The 21,498-nt window shown below is 44.5% G+C and overlaps 1 protein-coding gene across 1 annotated transcript in view; it reads left to right on the forward strand.

Moving 5' to 3' along the window:
* asic2 (acid-sensing (proton-gated) ion channel 2) overlaps positions 1–21,498 on the forward strand; it is a gene marked incomplete at both ends in the record, with an annotated part of 154,450 nt that overhangs the window by 101,376 nt on the left and 31,576 nt on the right. Inside the window, 2 exons of the mRNA XM_080855820.1 lie at positions 6,350–6,500; positions 20,834–20,961. Of these exons, the coding sequence (XP_080711946.1) occupies positions 6,350–6,500; positions 20,834–20,961 (279 nt within the window). The remainder of the gene's footprint in view (positions 1–6,349; positions 6,501–20,833; positions 20,962–21,498) is intronic.

Consider the following 21,498-nt stretch of genomic DNA (forward strand, 5'->3'; position numbering starts at 1 on the left):
CGAGTGACAGAATAAAGAACAGATAGCGTCCGTGTGAACGGAAGATAATCCATCTGTCTGCTGGCACAAGAGCACACATGCCACGAGGCCGAGAGAGATAACGACAGCTAACGACAGCTAACGCAGATGTGCACAGAATACCAACACCATGAATAAGTAAACAAAAGAAAATGCAACATTTATGAGAAGAGAGAATGAAACAGAGGGAAGAAGGGAGGAGGGGGAAATGAAAGGGAAAAGAAGACACGAAAGGAGAGATGGGTGGCGTGGTCTTCATGCTACCCTGCTCTGTCTGTGGAAGGTCTCAGAGTGAATTGTCATTTGGAATAAATCCACAAGCGTGGTGGCTAAAAATAATTCACCATGCGTGTTGTCGCTCTGCCCTTGGGAGGGGACCATGTTGACAGCCATCGCCGTATGGAGAAGACTCCCTGAGCTGCCCCTTGCCCATGACAATCTACAAAAACAGAAAATACAAAAAAAGTAAAAAACTAAAAAGTGTGACACAGAAAAGAAGCCTATTTCAGCAGTCTGAAATATGTCAAGAGTTTGTGTAGATGACTGTAGACAAGCTTCTCCCCAGTTACCAGAGAAAGCGAGAGGGAGAGGGAGAGAGAGAGAGAGAGAGAGAGAGGGAGGGAGGAAAAAAGAGATAGAATGTAGAAGGAAGTCATGAGAGGGGAACAAGGAAGCCATCTACATGTATCTGCATAGCTCCTCACACCGGTCTTCCAGTTCTTGGGCGTTTGATTAGAATGGAAATAATGTAAAGAGTAAATCAACAGGTGTCTCATAAAGCAACATCCCCACCAGGAAAAGGTCAGGCATTACGGTAGACCCCACTTTCTCTTCTCCCTGTCGCATTCCCCAAAGACAAAATGGCCTCTGGCACTAAGAAGGTCACACTATTACCGGTGCCATCGGCGACTTTCAGCGTATAGGACGCTTACCCACCCCACACATCCAAGGCAAGGTCACGCCATCCACACAAGACATTTTCCCGTCTGGACTGTTGTCTCTGTTCTCAAGATTTGCCTAATGAGTTTTGAGTCTAATTGGCAGCCATCTCTGATATGTCCCTGTTCCCTCTGCACTGCCAAGAAGCTAGAGTATTCAGAGATAACAAGGCCTTTGTCTGATCTGGCGGTGGGAAGTAAAACCAAAGTTCGACAATTAGAAGGATAAACTTCCCATCTTAAACCCTGATGTCTTCTGAGAACACAGAGCATACCTGTGCTGAGTTCTGTTTCATCACATGAAGGCAGGACAGTTTGATTCACACCTTCCTTGTTGGTGACCTTTTCTGCGTTGCCTCGTGATGTGTGTTCTGCGCCTTAAACCACTTACCACTGCCACTCAGTCTCAGTCTGAATATCATAGCTGCCATGTTTATATTGATCTCTGTACCTCCAAAGTGGGGTAGAGCAAGTAGGCAAGGCTGTGTTATTTATTATAAACAAAATCGAGGAGATAATGCTTTGCTGACTGTACAGAGCAGAATTGCCTGTTGCCTGATGAGTTAGACAGTGAGTGTTGTGCTCCCGGAGCGAATCTCTCTGATAAAAATTGACTTGCTGTCTGCGGAAATGTTGGCTTGCAAAACTTAGGCAGTTTTATGGTATTGGTCTGTATTTTCATGAAGGGCGAGACGAATTTGGCAGGAAGAATTTATTCACTTCTTAAAGTCTCATGGTTAAAGCTCTCATGGTGTAAAAGTAGACTAGAAGTTCTGTTATGGTCATGTTTGAAACTGGTCTGACAGGTTTATTAGCATTAGAGGAAAGAAACTTGAGAAACTTTCATAAGGTCAGGGATTACTATTTTGATCTCTCGCCCTCTCTTCTCCAATAGCATTTATTACAGCCAAGGTATGATGAAAACACACAGAAACACAGAGAGAGAGAGAGAGAGACGCAAAGATAGAGATAATGTTACTAAAATAATACCCTCTCCTCACACACACTCACACAAACACACAATTTGAATTACTTCAACTAATTAACAATAAAGATAAAGTAATAAAAAAAGCTATTAAACAATCCAAGTCTTTACTCTTAGTGAGGAGAAAGATAACAGTGTCTATTCTCCAAATATACAGACTGGTATATACTGAGCAACACATACATGCACACACACACAGACACACACACAATTCAGTTACTTGATGATAATGATATGTCATTGCAGCGCTTAACGACAATCCAATGAAGAAGGATGCCCTCCATGTATGCCCTATCTTAGCTCACAGTCTCCGCAGTCCCAGCCCCCAGCCCCCTACCCCAGCCCCCAGCCCCCAGCTCCCAGCCCCCAGCCCCCTGACCCCCGACCAGACACAGACACTGTTATCTTTCTCCTCACTAAGAGTAAAGACTTGGATTGTTTAATAGCAGTTATTGATTCAGCATGTAGATCTTAATCGCTGCATGAGGACACAATGTTAGGAATAGCCCAGCATCCCAGAAGCATTTATTGTGCAACCATCCGGCTAGGCACCCTCCTTCTGTTCTACAGTCAGTCCCTTCCACACTGGAGTGTGCTATCCATTACAGCTGGCACTGATCCCAGATCACCAAGTCATACCAGGGAAGGGCAGAGAGATGAGGCACGATGAGCAATGCATGTGAAAGCAGGGTAGGGTTGTGGGAGGAATGGAACTAATGCAGGACATGGTAAACTATGTTCTGGGGTGTGTGTGTGTGCCATATAGTGTTGTGGTGCAATGACCATGAGAGAAAGTGTCCACAATGTCCAGACTCATTCATTCATTTATTCATTGTTGCTGAGAAAGGATGCTTTTGGGAAACGAAACAAACGCCTGAAGGGAGGAATGCATGGGTGCTCTGCCTGTAGAGAGGAAGGCATGGGTGCTCTTTCTGTAGAGAGGAATGCATAGGTGTTTGGGTGGTGCAGGGATCCTCCTCCACCCATCAGTTCCAAGATCCATCTCAGCTCCAACTCCTGTCCTGAGAGACAGAAAGGCCCAGAGCCAAAGAGGAAGTCAGAGATGGATTGGTGTGTGTGGGCTAATTATGCAAGGTTTAGAATCCGAATTATTATTCATCCGTCAGATCCGAGCTCTCCATCCTTCTGTACATATTCACATGCCTTGCCCGACGCTGTCAAAACAAGCTGAGCTTTGCTTTTTTTCCTCTTCCCCCTTCCTTCCTCCGCAACCAACCCCCTCCACACACACACACACACACACACACACACACACACACACACACACACACACACACACACAAAAGCAGTCGTCATGATGATTGATTGGATGCAGATTTTTGAACCTGTTTCTTCCAAATGAAAAACGAGATGAATTTTATGCCAAATGTTTGCAAGTTTAAATAAAGATATCAGGGGACAATGTGGTGTCTATAGAATACAGTAGTTTATGAAGTATAACCACTGCCATTCAGACTGGATGCTTGTTTCTCAGGAAGGGCAGTTTCTCCACATGCTGATAAACAAAATAACTCATGCACTATTGACCAGCTCCAGGTAAATAATATAATTTCTGGTTACTGCTATTGGTGTTTGAATGACTCCTTGTGAGGAAGTATGATGGCGATCGGAGGTTATTTCATCGGCTGCATTCTCGGGGTGTTGCATTATTACAGTGTTGCTACTTCAAACGGCGATCCCGTGCGCATTGATGCAGAGCCACACCCACCTCTACAGGGGTCTCTGCTCACTTATCTGGTGCACAGCACAGTTCAAATAGCATAGTGCTCACAGTGCACACACACACACACACACACACACACACACAAACACACACACACACACACACACACACACACACACACACACACACACACACACACACACACACATATACAGTACTGTGCAAAAGTTTTAGGCAGGTGTGAAAAAACGCTGTAAACTAAGAATGCTTTCAAACATGGAAGTGTTAACAGTTTATTTTCATCAATTCTTCATAAATTAACAAAATGCAGTGAAGGAACAGCAGAAAATTCTAAATTAAATCAATATTTGGTGTGACCACCCTTTGCCTTCAAAATAGCATCAATTCTTCCAGATACACTTGCGCAGTTATTGAAGGAACTCGGCTGGTAAATTGTTCCAAACATCTTGGAGAACTAACCACAGATCTTCTGTGGATGTAGGCTTCCTAAAATTCTTCTGTCTCTTCATGTTAACCCAGACAGACTCGATGATGAAGAGATCAGGGCTCTGTAGGGGCCATACCATCACTTGCAGGACTTTCTGTTCTTCTTTAAGCTGAAGATAGTTGTTATTGACATTGGCTGTATGTTTGGGGTTATGTTCCTGCTGCAGAATACATTTGTAGCCAATCATACGCCTCCCTGATGGTATTGCATGATGGATTAGTATCTGCCTGTTTTTCTCAGCATTGAGGACACCATTCATCCTGACCAAATCTCCAACTCCACTTGCAGAAATGCAGCCCCAAACTGGAAAGGAACCTCTTCCATGCTTCCCTGTTGCCTGCAGACACTCATTATTGTACCTCTCTCCAGCCCTTCGGCGAACAAACTGCCTTCTTCTACAGCCAAATATTTTGATTTATCAGTCCAGAGCACCTTCTGCCATGTTTCTGCACCCCAGTTTCTATGTTTTCGTGCTTAGTTCAGTCACTTGGCCTTGTTTCCTTGTCGGGGTAGAGCTTTTGGCTGCAACTCTTCCATGAAGACCACTTCTGGCCAGACTTCCCCGGACAGTAAATGTCTGTACCTGGGTACCACTGGTTTCTGCCAGTTCTGAGCTGATGCCACTGCTTGAAATCTTCCGATTTCAAAGGTTAATAAGCTTGATGTGTTTTTCATCAGCTGCATTAAGTTTCCTTGGGTGACCACTGCGTCTACGATCCTCAACGTCTTCTTCAAAAGAGCCTGAACTGCACATTTTGAAACCCCTGTCTGCTTTGAAATCTTTGTCTGGGAGAGACCCTGCTGATGCAGTATAACTACGTTGTGTCTTGTTGCTGTGCTCAGTCTTACCACGTAAATGGATACAAAATAAACATTTATTGTTTACATTTTTCAAAGCATTCTTAGTTCATAGCATTTTTTCACACCTGCCTAAAACTTTTGCACAGTACTGTACATAGACACAAACACTCTTGCACCCACACACACACAAACACACACCGTCTCTCTCATATCCTTCCTCTCACCTAAATGCGGTTTCTTTTAGCTTCATCCATATTTCAGATGCTTCCTTTGATGGCATCTCGCTGGCATCCATCTAGCCCCGTGAACTCGCTCTGAAGTGGACACGACCCAGAGGCACGCTAAGGGCAGGGGAGGGGGGATGGGGTTGGTATTGTCACCCCACGCTCCATTACTCTCCAGTGATGGGAATTGTCTATAGCCCGGGCCCCTGGTAAAAGCCAGCTCTTGAGAATGAATCACAGACCAGCGGGTGTAATTTCTTCCATTTAGTTAAATCTGTAGACAATGCCTCCGTCTAAAGGTCAATACATTGCCACTATCCCCACTGGTGCTTAAATTGCACAGGCAGGACCTTGTGGTGTGGGCGCGGGTTGTCTGTGTGGCATCTAGCCACTGATGTGGTTCGGTCTCCCGTGTCATTGGCTATTGGGAGGTGTGATGAGGCCACGGGCTGCTTCACTTTTACACACAGTGTGTGTGTGTGTAAGTGTGTGTGTGTGTGTGTGTGTGTGTGTGTGTGTGTGTGTGTGTGTGTGTGTGTGTGTGTGTGTGGCGTGCGTCGGTCTTTCTGTAGCCAGGTCAGAGAAAAAACAACAATGCAGCAGAATTCTCTGAAGGGAAATCTGTCCTTGTGTGACCAGAGCTGTCACTGTGGCCATTCTTTATTTCTGCCTCTTTCAGCGAGGCCACTGTCTTCTCTGAGAGCGGGAAGTTAAACCCAAATTAGACAGTTAGAAGGAAAACCTTGCCACCCTAAAGCCGACTGTTGCCTGATGATATAGACAGTGAGTGTTGTGCTCCCGGAGCGTATCTCTCTGATGAAATTCGATTAGCTGTCTGCGGAAACATTGTCTTGCTAAACTTTATGTGGTTTGGTGGTATTGGTTTGTATTTTCATGAATATCAGTTTTCTGACCTGTCACTCTCTCTCTCTCTCGCTCTGTGGTTCTCTCTCTATCTCTCCCACATCCTTCTTAATCTTTGCATACCACACCTTCCTTATTTTAAAAGTGAACATGTCAGCAGACCTGTCCAGAGTAGGGCTGCCTGCCCAGTGTTAACCCCATCTCTCCCAGTAGACCTGTCCAGAGTAGGGCTGCTTGTCCAGTCCTAACCCTATCTCTCCCACTAGACCTGTCCCCAGTAGGGCTGCTTGCCCAGTGTTAACCCATTCTCTCTCTCTTCCCCCACAGGTGTTCACGCGCTATGGGAAGTGCTACATGTTCAACGGGCCGGAGGAGGGGAAGAGTCTGCGCACCACCATGAAGGGAGGGACAGGCAACGGCCTGGAGATCATGCTGGACATCCAGCAGGACGAGTACCTGCCTGTGTGGGGGGAGACAGGTACACTATACATGCATGACGCATACACTCGATCACACCGCATTTGGAGAGTCTGCCTAGAGAGAGTCTTTCTAACTGCTCACTGAACATTGCCTTGAAAAACCCAAACCAAAACCCCAGCGCAAGCCCTAACACTAACCCAAGCCCTAACCATAACAGGGAGTTTATTTATAATCTTAGCATCTGTAGATTGTCTATAGGGGACTATCCAAATAAAGTTTGACCGAATACACAATATTATAAAATATAAGATGTATATTTAAAAGATATGTCCACTCAGGGAATGTTGAATATAATTACTTTTGTTTTGGTGAAATGTAAAATGGAAGCACAGATGAGTCATGTAGGTTTAAGATAAGAAAAGAGGCATGGAGGGACGACTAAAACACTCTTTTATCGCCCAGGCAGATCCTCCTATATATTTGTGCTGGAAAACACGCACATACACAGTAAAAACCAATGCTCCGTGTGACATGTTGCCATTGCACAAACCAGTGCAGTTCACCATCACATAAAACGGTTGTCATCATTAATAAAACCGGTCATAAATTTCACTCCCAGCTTTATCTCTGGCCAGCAGAGAACGAGCAGCACAGCCCCTGACAGCCCTCTCACTCTACCTGACATCAACTTCTGCACAGCAGAGCTCCCCAAACCCTCCTCTTCCAAACTGCAAAAAAGTCCGATTTTATTTTCGTTTATGGCCGCTTTTATCAGTGTTTACCTTGTTAAGACAGCCTGAGGGAGTATCCAACCGTGGGCATCCATTTTCATTTCCCTCCCCTTCACGGGTGCGGGGCACAGCAGTCTCTTTGCCAATGCGTCTGTCGCTCCTTGTCTGGCACCACACGGTTGACGTTGCCGTGGAAAATGGCATTCCCATCGTTCTTAATTAAAACCTCACTCCTTAACCAGATGTGTCGGGGCCCCCTCCCACCCTCTCAACTCTCTCTCTCTCTCTCTCTCTGAATTTGAATGCAAGTCTCTCTGGTGGCTTGCAGAGCTGCCTGCATGTTGTTCCGAGGCGACTTCAGTGCTCAGGAATAACCTAACAATTTCTTCTCCTCTTACTTTCCCTGGCCTCGGGTTCCTGTCGGGTTCTTCTTTTTGAAGATGGCCATCTAGAGTGGAGTGTGTCGATAATGAAGAGATCAGCCTGTGAACCATGTCTATCTCTCTGTGTGTGGTGTTCTTTAATTCCCTGGTTGGTGGAATATATGTGTCTGACCTCAGATAGACCTGCTGTCTGCCTGGCGTTTTAATGTATGTGTGTGTGTGTGTGTGTGTCTGTGCGTGTGTGCGTGTGTGTGTGTGTGTGTGTGTGTGTGTGTGTGTGTGTGTGTGTGTGTGTGTGTGTGTGTGTGTGTGTGTGTGGATGTGTGTGTGTGTGTGTGTCTGTATGTGGAGAGCAGGAATGTATCTGTGTGTCTGACGCTGTTCTGAAAAAATGTTGAGTTGAGAGAGCATGAAAAAGACAGATAGCGAGGGAGAGAGAGAGAGAGCAAGAACAGCGGCGAGAAAGGAAACGAGGTGAATTAGAGAGAGAGACAGATTTTTGCACATTACGAAGCATTGACAATTCAGAAGGCGTTGGTTTCCCACATGCATATGCAATTTACTGTGAATGTCACGGTGATGAAAAAGACCTGGCACAAGTGCATGGGCACAATTTGACACATTCTGACAAAGCGACACAGAAGCCGACAGTATGTGCTCACGGTTACAGTTCCCTGGAAACCTTCGCCAATGGCATTGGAACCGACGAGCTCTAAATCAAGCGTTCCAGGCTAGATTTAAAATCACCGGCAACTGGGTGTTTCATTACTGCTACTCTGTGTGAAAGTGCTTACGCTCTGTTGCCATTCTCCTGCTCCGTTCTCTTCGGGCACACAGAGAGAATGTCTTGAGAAGCATATGAGGTTGTCTCCCATTAGCAGCAACACCATTACAGTTGCACCTTTTAAAGAGCAACACACATTACCTTTGAGTTATAGCCAGACGTTAGGCTGCCACATTTGCCTGTGCTACTCAGTTTGTCTTATTTCACCGCAGTTACACACTGATAATTGTTTGTGCCCAGCTAATAGAGCTTGCTGGTTAAGGATTGACAACATAAAGTTTCCACAGTGTTGGGCACCGAACTTTGTGTCGTATTACCACAGCAAACAGAGGAAGTGAAAAGCATGTATGTCACTACATCTATAAAGTTGTCTGTTGTAAGCACCATGGTTTAGCATCCTGCTGTTAATAAAATGTCATATCGCCTCTGGATGTCTGGTTCTGGTTAAGAGTTGTCTGTGTTCGGCCAGGCTGAATTGTCTGTGGCTGATAATGTGCTCTGGGGTCTGGTCACATGTCAGCCTCCCAGTGGGGAACCTCAGAGAGAGAGAGAGAGAGAGAGAGAGAGAGAGAGAGAGAGAGAGAGCAATAACCTGCCCCCATGTTGCTTAGCAGAGCTTCATCAGCAGGGGCGGACTGACAGCTCAGTGCTTTTAGCATGCTGTCCCACGCATATGTTGGACAGTGCAGTCAAACACACCTGTCTGTGAATGTGCTCCCTGGCCCTGTCACTGAGATAAAACGACACAAGTGCCATCATCTCCTCCGCCACCACCACCTCCGCCTTGGCCGCCTTCTCTTCCTGTCTGACATCCTCCAGCTCAGGGGGATGTGGGGCCTGTGGTTTTCCACTCCCCAGACAGATTAGTGCAGACCTCCACCGGAGTGTCTCTCGTCAGTTGGAATCCTGTGTGTGAGGGTGTCAGTGTGCGAGCCGTGCTGTTCATTACTCGAGCAATGGACTGAAAAAGAAACAGGTGTCAAGACTTTGGCAGAGGCGCTGGGAAAGAGAGATAGCGAGGGAGAGGAAGAGAGAGGAAGAGAGAGAGAAAGAGAGAAAGTAACCAAAAGAGTCAGAGGGTGTAAGCTTTTGCACGATTGATTTTGGCAGGATTTGTTTGCAGTTTTGTCCCCCAACGGATGACTTATTGATGAGTCCTCATGGTCCATTCTCTCTCTCTGGTTCACAGACAGGCAGTTTCAAGTTTTAGCCTGACACTAAACATCATTATTCATTTAAGACAACAAGGCCCCGGTCACCTGAGCGAAGCAGGAGTTTTTCAGAGGTCAAATCGACTTCCTCCGGACCGCAAGTTGTTTCTCCTCGTCTCCCGACTCCCCCATGCCTGTCCCCTGCCACCGGACTCGGCCATTGATTGGCCTCCAGCGTCGGAGTGCTTTATCTGACACCTCCCCATTTGCTGGAGATCTCGAGGCTTCATTGATTTTCACAATCGGGGACATCTCTGGGTGCCAACTGTTTGACTCGGACGCACACAGAGCCAAGCTGTACTTTCTGCATTATGGATTCCTCTCCATCACCTCAGCCCTCAGTCACAGATGTTAGTCCCTGTGAGTCTTCCACTTGTTTCACTCTCTTCCCTCACCTTCTCAACCCCCACATCTGTCTGTTGAGCCCGATTACAACCCCTCCTTGCTCCTATCTGTATCATGCTGCGCTCGCATTGCCTCGCTCCTCTTGGGTTTTATGTTTTTGGGGAGAAGGAGGATGGGGGGGGGGCGGGTGTGTGAATAAGACTTGAATGAACACACATCTTTTCCCAGCTGCCTTCCCCCAGGCGGGAGTGTGAAATCTGAATTGAAAATGATGGATTGAGCAGGCCCACAGGAATGGCTCTAACTCTCTCTCTGTCTTTTTTTCTCTTTCTCTCTCTCTTTCTCCCTTCCTCCATCCATACCTCTCTTCCTTCCTTCTCACTTCCTCCACACACACACACATACACCCCCCCTCCCTCTCTCAGTCTATACCTGCAGTGTTCGGTGCATGAGTATGCTGTGTTATTTCCAAACACTGTCTAGGTTAGAGATGAAGAGCAGTCTGTCATCCATGTCCTGAAATATGCATTCCAGGAAAAGACATGAGATGACATTACTATTTACTATAATAAGACACTATTTACTATGAGCATGCAAAGCTGAATACGCCTCTGTATCCCCCTTGTGTTGATAAACAAAATATGTATTATTTAGCCTGCCTTTAAGGGGAATACAATTGCACACTGTTGAAAATGATACAAACCTCTTTTAAACTGAAAAGTCTTAAATTGAAAGTAGACAAGGGAATACAAATCCTTGTGCAGTCATAAACATCTCAACACAATGTGAGTCTGTCTGTCTGTCTGTCTTTCTCTTTCTCTTTCTCTTTCTCTTTCTCTTTCTCTTTCTGTCTTTCTGTCTTTCTTTCAAGGACACACACACACACAAACACACACACACACCTACACACACACACACACACACACACACACACACACACACACACACACACACACACACACACACACATACACACACACACACACACCCACACACCCACACACACACACACGCACACACACACCGGACCAGCTTGTACCATCATTGCCTCTCTTCCTCCCTCTCCCTTTGTGTCCCTCTCTTCTCCTAACACCTTCATCAACCCTTCATCCTCTTATCTGTGTGTCTTCCATCTCACTATTCTTCCTTTGGCTTTTTCTCTGGCGATCCCTCTCTCTCTCTTCTTCATCCACACTAACCTCCCACATGCTGGTGAGGCATCAAAAGAAAGAGGGTGATTTGGCTCTTTTTAAGCTTCCCTCTATTCTCCTTGTGATGCAGGTCCATCAGTGAAGTCCTTTTAATCTTTCGACTCTTTTGCTTGGATTATTTCTTTATTCATTAGTTCTTGTTCTCCTTCTTCTTCATCTTCTTCCTTGTCATCATCATCATCTTCTTCTTCTTGCTCTTCATCTTCCTCTCCTTATGTGAGCAATGACTGAGAGAGAATCCCAAACTGTGAAATCAAAGCGTAAAGCCTTAAATCAAAGTGGACAGGAGTTGCAACATGGACCCTTGCCAAGCGGTAACGAGTGGTGTTTTGGGCTCTGGTTTGACAGATCCCTTTCAAGGAGCATGGATTTGTTTTTCTCTTATTTTTTTATTCTTTGAAGCGCACACAGCACAAACACATGTTCCATCCGCTCCCCTGGACAGTTTCGGTCTGAGATTCTCATCCTGTCAGGTTTGTGTCAATGAGCATCATCAAAGCCGCTTTGAGCTGTGAGATAGTTGGACCTTAAAGTTCCCGAAGCTCTAAACAGAAGGGACATGAGGTCATGGTGGCCCTCCAAGGACAGATCAGTCAGACTTGATTCTTTTATTTCACTCTTGGTTATGATTGTTCAGGTCCAAAGGGGGGTCACTCTGTTGGTGAGTGCTGCTGAACATTGGGTGTGATGTTTTAAGGTTTCAAGGCTTTTACTTGTATCTTGGGGTGCTAAAGGCTAGAGCATACTACTCCAGTTCTTAAATCACTGGCTTCCAGTTAGTTACAGAAGTGACTAGTACTGTTAGTCTATAAATCAATGAATAATTTGAACCTCAAATACATCTCTTATATGTTTTAAGAATGTCAACCGTGTAAGGCTCTTAGACTCAGGTCAGCTAGCAGAACCCAGAGTCCAAACCAAGCAAAGCGAATGTGATTGTGTATGAGGCAATATATGCCATGTCAGTACTGTATATGTTTGTGTGTGTGTGTGTGTGTGTGTTTTTGTGTGTGTGTGTGTGTGTGTTTGTGTGTGTTTGTGTGTGTGTGCGCCTGTGTGTGTGCCGGAGCATGGCCTCAGCACATGGCCACTGACTGATATGTGAAGTGGCAGTGTTTTTGGGAGGTGGCAGGGCAGTGCATCAGGCCGATGGAGGATGGAGGGTGTTGGGGCTGGAGCTGAAATACCAGACACAGGGGGCCCTTGAGCTCCAAGGCTCAGGGGTGCAGGTTGTGGGGATGGCAGAGGTAGGGGTGGGGGGTGATGCCGTTGATGGTAAATATCCTGCAGTGGGACGACAGAATCAGCCACACACACACACGCACGCACACCCACACACTCATCAACACACACAGACACAGGCACAGACACAGACACAGACACAGACACAGACACAGACACAGACACAGACACAGACACAGACACAGAAACAGATATGCTCACGCACACAAACACACACACACACACACACACACACACACACACACACACACACACACACACACACTCTTACTTAGTGATACACTCACCAACAAACACACATACACGTACAATCAACAAGCTGGTCTACCTACAAGACCACATCTGTGGGGGATTATCAGAAGTGATTCATGCTGGCACACGATGAGTGCAAGGTCAAAATAGCACGTTTGTTACACTTGCATACAGTGGACAGACAAACACACACACACACACACACACACACACACACACACAGAAAAACACACACACACACACACACAAAATCACACATACACACACACACACACACACTTACACACACAATCACACACACAGAAACACACCATCTCTCACAAATATGTTCATTTCTACTTTTAGATCATACATACACACAGTCTAGAACTTGATTTCCTGCACCCCTATTAGGTCACAGCAAAATGCATTAGCGCCTGTTCCGGCAAAACACAACAAGATTGCTTTTCCCCTTATCTGAGAGTGCTGCCTCACTCATGTAGCTTGTTACCTTGTTTGTGGTCTTGTCTACACTTATACATACTAGCCACACGTTTATTTCTCTCTCTCCACACATGAACAACAAAACGACTCTAAAACGCAAAACACAATTTAGTGACTTTCACGCTAGATTGAGGGACTTTTCAGACCCTCTTAGCGACTTTATTTCTTAAAACCAACATGTGACAAATCTTGCAAGTTGTTATGACCATTGGGGGGAATGCAAGAAATATAAATCTTTCAACTGTAATTTATCCCTGTGCATGCTGCGCAGAGTGTCGTTAATCTCAGTCATCATCTCCGGTGGCAGCTGTGTCTCTCTCTCTCTCCTGCAGGCAGGCAGAAGTGAGTTACTATGGTTACGGGGACGCTCTGTATTCCCACACTGCTCTTACATTTACCACACAGCTATGGCTGTTAGTCTTTATGTCCACAGTAAATGGCAGTGTCATGTGTTTTCATATCTTTTTGGCAAGAGAGACTAGGGTAGGTATGAAAATGTGGATAATCAGTATACTGCATAGACAATTGTAACCTATTTAAATATGATCCACTTTTTTATTTCGTAGATACAAACTGGATCGGATATTTTGAGGATGTATTGACCGCAGAACTGGAAATGTCTGTGGTTTTCATTTCAGAAATCTGAACATCTGATAGGAGAGAGGGCAGCTACTGTTTCACATCTAGGCAGAGTTAAATGCAAACATTATTTTACCTGAGGCAATCACTTCTCCCCCAAACTGAAGCAATTCCAGGGATGAGTTCTTGGTCATTGGCAGAAATAGAGCAGAGCTATCCAGCACATCCATAGCTTTTTAGAAACAAGAAATAGGGGTTGTGCGCAGCTCTCTATCATGCTAAAAATGGGTGACAGGCCGCAGCACAGGGAAAGTTGACTTAGGCCCTGAGATAAGCCCACTTCATCAGACAGAGCTCATGATGTGGAGCTGGGGATGAAGGGGCGGGGTGCCAAGAGCACACACACCTGATTAATTAGACGTGTTGGCAGTTTGTTTTGTACCATGGGCCAGAGGGAAGGAGTGTGAAGTTTTGCTTTTGATTGGGTGTTTGTCACAGGTTCAGATGTACTGGGCCTTTTCTTTAGCAGTCAGTACACTGTATTAAATCAGGATCTTTTGGCTGTGAAGCACCCCTCCCCAACATACAGACACGGATGCAGCAGTAAAGAAAATACAAGTCTTTATTTTTAATATAATGGCTAATAAATATGTAGAAAAAGGTGCAACGAGTAAAATAGTCCAATCCGTCTTAATGCGTCCACTGTCCTCCTACGGCTGGCTTGCAGGCGTGTCGGCACACACACATACAACCAGTGGTGGTCCGTCAGGGCCTTCAAGGCCTTCTCTGCTGGCCTAAACATCATCAGAAAATAAATGTAATAAAATACATTTAATTTTAATATTTTCTTTTCATAAATATGTATTAAATTATTCCCCATAGTCCATTATCTTCATTTCATAGCTTCCAGCGTTGTTAATTTATGTTAGAGCTTTCATCCAATCATATTTCAGCTATCATGTGTTGCTACGCTCCGAGGAATCTTCCCCGAGAACAGAAATCTTCCCTGAGGCCTTCAGAATTCACATTGAAGGCCTGTGTACATCTGATTGGTTATCACAACTGGCTGTTTCAGTTCATTTAAGTTGAATGAACTGAAACAGACAGTTGTGACAACCAATCAGATTTCGAGTTGGCGACACTGGGCCTTCTAGAAGGCCCGGAAGATTTATTTCCTCGCGTTGAACGTGACACGTAAACGTCCTTTGATTGGACACTGAGGCAGACCGGTGCAGCGCTTCAGTGCTCAGTTTAGCTGGCTAATGCGAAAACGACGTACATCGGTTTCAATGCTTATTATGCTAGTTGTTTCAATTGGTAAGACTAAATATAATAACATTAACCAACTCAAATAAACTAGTTTACACCAACTTGATAATTCCAGTTTTTGATACAATTACAACGCCATTTTCAAGACGGAACTTTCAAGAAAAACTGGATATCGTGAGGATGGGAAGTTTAATGAAACTGCTTTGCAGGTGGGACAATGCGATGTTTAGTGGACAAACTTGTTACAGCTCACGGCTACTTTCGGTGGACTTAATAAAACTTTGTAGACTAATCCCTGAAAATCGCCTTTTATTTTAAAGTTGTGACAGTAATATCCAAGCGATCGTAACTGAGAGTTTACTAGCCTACTCTTAATGTATTGTTAATACGGGTGTATTGATTTTAAATGCTCCGGAAATATTAATAAAGTCTGTTGTACTCGACTATGTTAAGGTGATGCAATGCTCACTTATACTGCCTTTCTGTATAAATATAATGGTTCGAGAGCCATGGCGTCATCATAATGATGGTATTAGGAGGTGGATTCACACAGTTTAACATCGTGTAGGACATCGCTGAAGGCCTAGTCGTGAAATGCACGGACCGCCACTGCATACAACACACGCACGCACGCACACAGTCAGGTAGGCAGCCACTTGTAGATGGCCTAGCCCCACCGTGAATGTGGAGACTCAAAAACAAAGGCAATCAACATGCACACAGTCATCAGCTTCTACGCTAGCGGCGTTATGCACTGCTCGATAATCGGGGAATGTGCACTCAGTAGCAGTTTTACCTAATCTAGAACTAACAGGGCAAGGAAGGGCCATTTAGCTCTTTGAGGGAGGAAAGTTCCACACTTCTCTCCTCCCTGGCAATTGCGCAGAAGGGGTGTACGTCCACACAGGTTACAGCTCAACTGTAGTCACGGCTGGTGTACGCGGTCCTGAGTCAGCCCTCCTTCAGCTGATTGTCAAGGGATCCTCACGAGACGTCACGTCCCTACTCTTGTCTTCTCTGAAGGCAGTGTTCCTCGGCCCTCTGCTTCCAACTTTCCTCTGCAGCTCACGGCACTCCACCGATAATCTGTAACAAATAACAGCAAAGCCAGCGCGGGGGAACTACCAACACTCTGTCCTCTCTTCCCTTTTATTAGGCTCATACTCGTGACAACTTTTCCACATCTTTGATGTTCATCAAGCAAAGAAAACACTCAACCAAATCTGTTTAAAAATGCCACCTGTTTTTCAGTTGTGTCTTGCAATGCATTCTGTTAAACAGCAGAGTGCTGGGGGATTAAAAACACACTGTAGTGTAGGCTTTATTAGCTCTTGAATATAAACTGTTCCACACCCCTGCTCCAAAGGCAAAATTACATGAAGGGCGGCCGCAAATGCAGTCTAAATTGTGTTGTGTGATGCATAAAGAGAAGCAAACATCCATGCATGCTGGAGGGAAGGGCAAAGCCCAACCATTGGCCAGGGAGCCCTTTATGGCCCTGAAGGCCAATTAGTTGGACAACCTAAGACCTAGAAAAAATAAGGCAGGGTTGTGGCAAAAGTTTTACTCCCATATGTACTTGAATATAGACCTCCTGACACCTAAGGTTACCGTTATTGCTCAGGTGAGGGGAGTATTCATTTGGAGCTCTGAAGTGGCTTATTCTACACATAACCCAGCCTTTAGAATGAGATGGAGTGGTAGAGGGAGGCCAGGGCCTAGTTTCCCGATAACGATGTATCTTAACGGCCCACGTGGATTTTGGCGACATCATAGACTCATCATTGCCGTAAGTGCGGCGTCGGGAAACCGCTCTGCAATATCCCTCTTACGACCGATTTCAAGTCCTTTTTAGCGTTCGGGAAACTGGGCCCAGGTCAATAATAATTGGAAAGTGCTGGGAGGAATTGGTGCAGAATTGATCATTGCCTTGGTTTCAGAATAACATGCCTTGGTTTCAGAATAACATGAGGCTCTTATAGCCAAATGGTCTTTCTCCTGTTTCTCTCCCTCACTCACAGACAAACTCACACATACGCACACGCACAAGCACACAGACACACATACACGCACACACAGACATGCACACACAGACACACACACACGCACACACACAAACATACACACACACACACACACACACGAGAACAGTGGCAAGGCCGCAGATCTTAAGATGGGTGCACTTTATTTCACATCAGCTTATTTCCGACCACATATTGGAACTCAATAACAATGAGTCGCGTGTCGCGAGTGTGTGATTGCGTAACAGAAAGAGAGAGAGAGAGAGAGAGCCTGTGTGATGGATTGAGGGTTGACAGGTCAGGAAAGCCGGTAAGACTGAACTCCCCACCCTGGCGGCCAGTCTATTGGGAGGGGGGTGAGAGAAGGGAGAGAGAGAGAGAGAGAGAGAGAGAGAGAGAGAGAAAGGCCTGTCACCAGCCTGCACCAGTTTTTAGTTATTAATGTCTGATGTAGCTTAGATTCATAAAGGCAAATCTGATTTAAAGGCTAATGAAGTTCTTCACAAGGCAGTATATTTTATGAAGATTAGCTAATCTTGGAAGGTATAAAATGAATATGCCCTACCTGTTCTGCGTTGTCTTGAAGAGAGAAGTTCGAGGGGTACAAAGAAGAGATTGAGAGCATCGGGTCGACGCCATCAGATGCGATGTATAAGACTACATTCCTTCTCTCTGCATTTTCCTATTTGTTATTTTTTTTTTGTAGTTATTCAACGACATTTGTTTCAACATGATAAGGTTACATATGGAATCAGATCAATGCCATAAATATTTTGTAATCTGTAATATAGATTTTGTATCTGTAATATAGATTTTGTATCTGTGAAACCATCTACACTTTCAAAACCTATCTACAGATACGGATTTCAAATACGAAATGTATCTACAATTTCAACTATCTTCACTTTCAAAATCTATTTACAGTTACGGATTTAAAATACGAAATGTATCTACACTTTCAAAAACTATCTACACTTTCAAAAACTATCTTCACTTTCAAAATCTATCTGCAGATACGGATTTCAGTTACGCATTACGGATACGGATTTCTGTTACGAATTACAAAATCTTTTTGGCACTGTTTTTACAGCCTTTCTAAAGAGCCAATCAGCCCTTTTGGCAGATTCTCTAAAGCGCCAATCAACACATTGTATCCTGTACTGACTAGCCAATCAGCGCTAGCTTGCTGGCAACTGCTGGCCCGCTCATTATTCAATAGTTCTAACCTAAATCTGCCACCGCTCTGCCTAGGGAGAGATCTGGGGTCTCCCCCGAATGGTTTGAATAAAATTGGGTGTACGAACGCCGTGGGGGAAGTTAAACAAGCATGCCTTATGTGTGGCCCAAAGGGGTGATGAACAACTGTACTATTGAGTTAATCTTAGGCTCTGGCGATTCAGAGATCGCTTTGCTGTAGAACGCATTGTAACTAAGAAATTGGTCTCAGCCACATCTAACAAATAGAATCTAATGAAAGTGTGGCGAGATCTCCAGCTTGCTTCCTCATATATCTCTTCCACTGAGACGCTAGAAAACTCGCTTCCACAAAAAATACACAATAAAGCGTTTTCAAGGACTTCAGAAAATGGTTACAAATAGGCTACCCCAAAGTGCAATGAAAATAAATGAAAATGACAACGTTAGCTTTCGTTAGCTACCGAAGCAGATCCTAATATCTTCCATACAACGACAAGGATCTTTCAAACAGATGGAACGAAGTGTGGAGTGAAAACCACTGACTGTGATTGTGCGTTTTACAATGACTTTATTAACAACTCTAAATATAGGACTTCTTACTTGTACCATTTCTCGGTCTCTGATCCATGACTGCTGCATACATCGTTTCACTCAACTTTCCCAGGGCCAGCAGTTGCCAGCAAGCTAGCGCTGATTGGCTAGTCAGTACAGGATACAATGTTTTGATTGGCGCTTTAGAAAATCTGCCAAAAGCGGTGATTGGCTCTTTAGAAAGGCTGTAAAAACAGTGCCAAAAGATTTTGTAATTCGCAACAGAAATCCGTAATTCGTACTTGAAATCCGTATCCGTAATGCGTAACTGAAATCCGTATCTGCAGATAGAGTTTGAAAGTGAAGATAGTTTTTGAAAGTGTAGATAGTTTTTGAAAGTGTAGATACATTTCGTATTTGAAATCCGTAACTGTAAATAGATTTTGAAAGTGAAGATAGTTTTTGAAAGTGTAGATACATTTCGTATTTGAAATCCCTATCTGTAGATAGGTTTTGAAAGTGTAGATGGTTTTACAGATACAAAATCTATATTACAGATACAAAATCTATATTACAGATTACAAAATATTTATGGCATTGATCTGATTCCATAGTTACAGCCGGTAATGTATAAGCTAGTTGATGCATATGACCATCTGTGAGTGGAGCTACATCTGAGTAACCTACCCAATCATATTAAGCTTACTACTCGAAATGAAAGATAATCGTATTTTTAGAAGTATGTGAGGCAGAATTGTAATTTAATAAATACATGTCATTATAACTTATTTTCGCATGTGACGGACTATGTTATTTTCAAATCATGGGCTACAACCCCTTTTGATTGGGCGGGCCAGGAGTCAATCTGACCCACAAACACAATCCATTTCATACTGTAATGATCTCCTCCACAGTTACAGACTTCATCTCTACTTCTAGCTGAAATGTTTCTGGTGTGAGTGGGGGGGACCTTTGAGGACACAAGCGTTTGTGTTGGGCGTCCATTTAGATGCCTTACGCACTGCAGGGCTTTCTTTCATACCAGCAGAAGGGATTGAGGCCGCCTGTCTCTCAGGCTTTAAAAGTTTGGAGTGAGGGGGAGAGAGAGATGTAGACACACATTGGTAGTGGAGGTCACCCCGAAAGATCCTCTAGAGACAATGATTTTGACTTTATGATTACGTGTGTGTTTGCATTTGTGAGAGAGAGTTTGTGAACACGTGCGTGAGTATGTGTGTGTGTGTGTGTGTGTGTGTGTGTGTGTCTGTTTCTGTGAGAGGGTGTTTTAGCACATTTCCCCATCCCATAGAGGTCTGTTTTATATTTTGAGGAGATTGCCTAGTGCGTGAACATTCTATTCTGCGGTCTTCGCTTTGATGCCGAGCCAAAGCAAATGGCCCAGCTTTGCCACAGAAAGTGTGTCTTTCACAGTCGGATGGGGCCAGCACTTTGATACAAGGCTCAGCTGCAGAAGCCTCTTAAGTTCAGCACTCTGTCTCCTTTTCTCTACTGGCAAAAGTAGAGAAAGTGAAAGGCAACCTGCTGGATTTCTTACAATGCATCATTCTTCCCAATTGTGAATCAAGGCCTTTTGTGTGTGTGTGTGTGTGTGTGTGTGTGTGTGTGTGTGTGTGTGTGTGTGTGTGTGTGTGTGTGTGTGTGTGTGTGTGTGTGTGAGTGTGTCTGTGTGTGCGTGTGAGTGTGTCTGTGTGTGTGTGTGTGCGTGTGACTCACCAAGAGTGATGTAAGCCTTAGAGAAAGTTCAACTGAAAAGAGTAAAGACAATTTACTACATGTATCTTATGCACCTTTGTGCAACTAACATGTTTGCACTGATAAAAAGAGCCTGTCTTTGGAACACCTGGATAAGTGAGCAAATCACTGTTGATTAAACATCTTTCTATTAGGGTGTGTATATGTGCTTATTTCTTTCTGGACGGTCTTATATTTTTTATAATTCATTTGTATTCATGTGAGTAGCCTATGTACTTAAAATTCTAAACTCAATAAAGAACGAAGAATATCTTTCTCTCTCTCCTTCTTTATCTTGCATCAGAGCAGGCAGCACTGCACAGGCGGCTTATGTATTTGTTTGTGTGTTTACTAGCGTTTGTGCTGAAAGGTTCTTCCCACTCCCTTCCTCTTCCTGCAGAGGAGACAGCGTTCGAGGCGGGCATCCGGGTGCAGATCCACAGCCAGGCCGAGCCTCCCTTTGTGCATGAGCTGGGGTTCGGCGTGGCGCCTGGCTTCCAGACGTTCGTGGCCACCCAGGAGCAGAGGGTGAGTCCTGCACCATACCGTCCTTCAGCTCCCATCACTCACACTCTCACTGACGGCTGTGAATCATCTGTTGCTCAAAAGGGAAAAGTCTATATGTATATATATATATATATATTTATAACACGGGTAGATGAATTCAAGCATTCTGATTGGTTGTGAGTCACAGGGTGTGCTTTAATCAGCGATAAAGGTACTGTACGACCTGTTTACATTTACCTGAGCGTTCCATATTAGTACGCAATAACAGTAGCTTCGAAATCGAACCAAGATGGCGGCGTCATGGGAGCCTGATAGTGGGAAATATTTTATGTGAATTAAGCTATCTACACGACTTTTTATATGTCTACATTGACACGGTTAGTTGTTAATGTGCTACACGAATGTTGTAGAGCAGTGGTTCTCAAACTTTTCACCATGACTACCACCTTAAAAAATGATTTGGCTCTCCAAGTACCACCAGAATTAAAATAAAGTAGCGTAGGCCTGTAACTACATAGAGAATACACAGAAGGCATTAATATTAATAATGATTTATTG

The sequence above is a fragment of the Sprattus sprattus genome, assembly GCF_963457725.1.
Source record: "Sprattus sprattus genome assembly, chromosome: 18".
Taxonomy (NCBI): domain Eukaryota; kingdom Metazoa; phylum Chordata; class Actinopteri; order Clupeiformes; family Clupeidae; genus Sprattus; species Sprattus sprattus.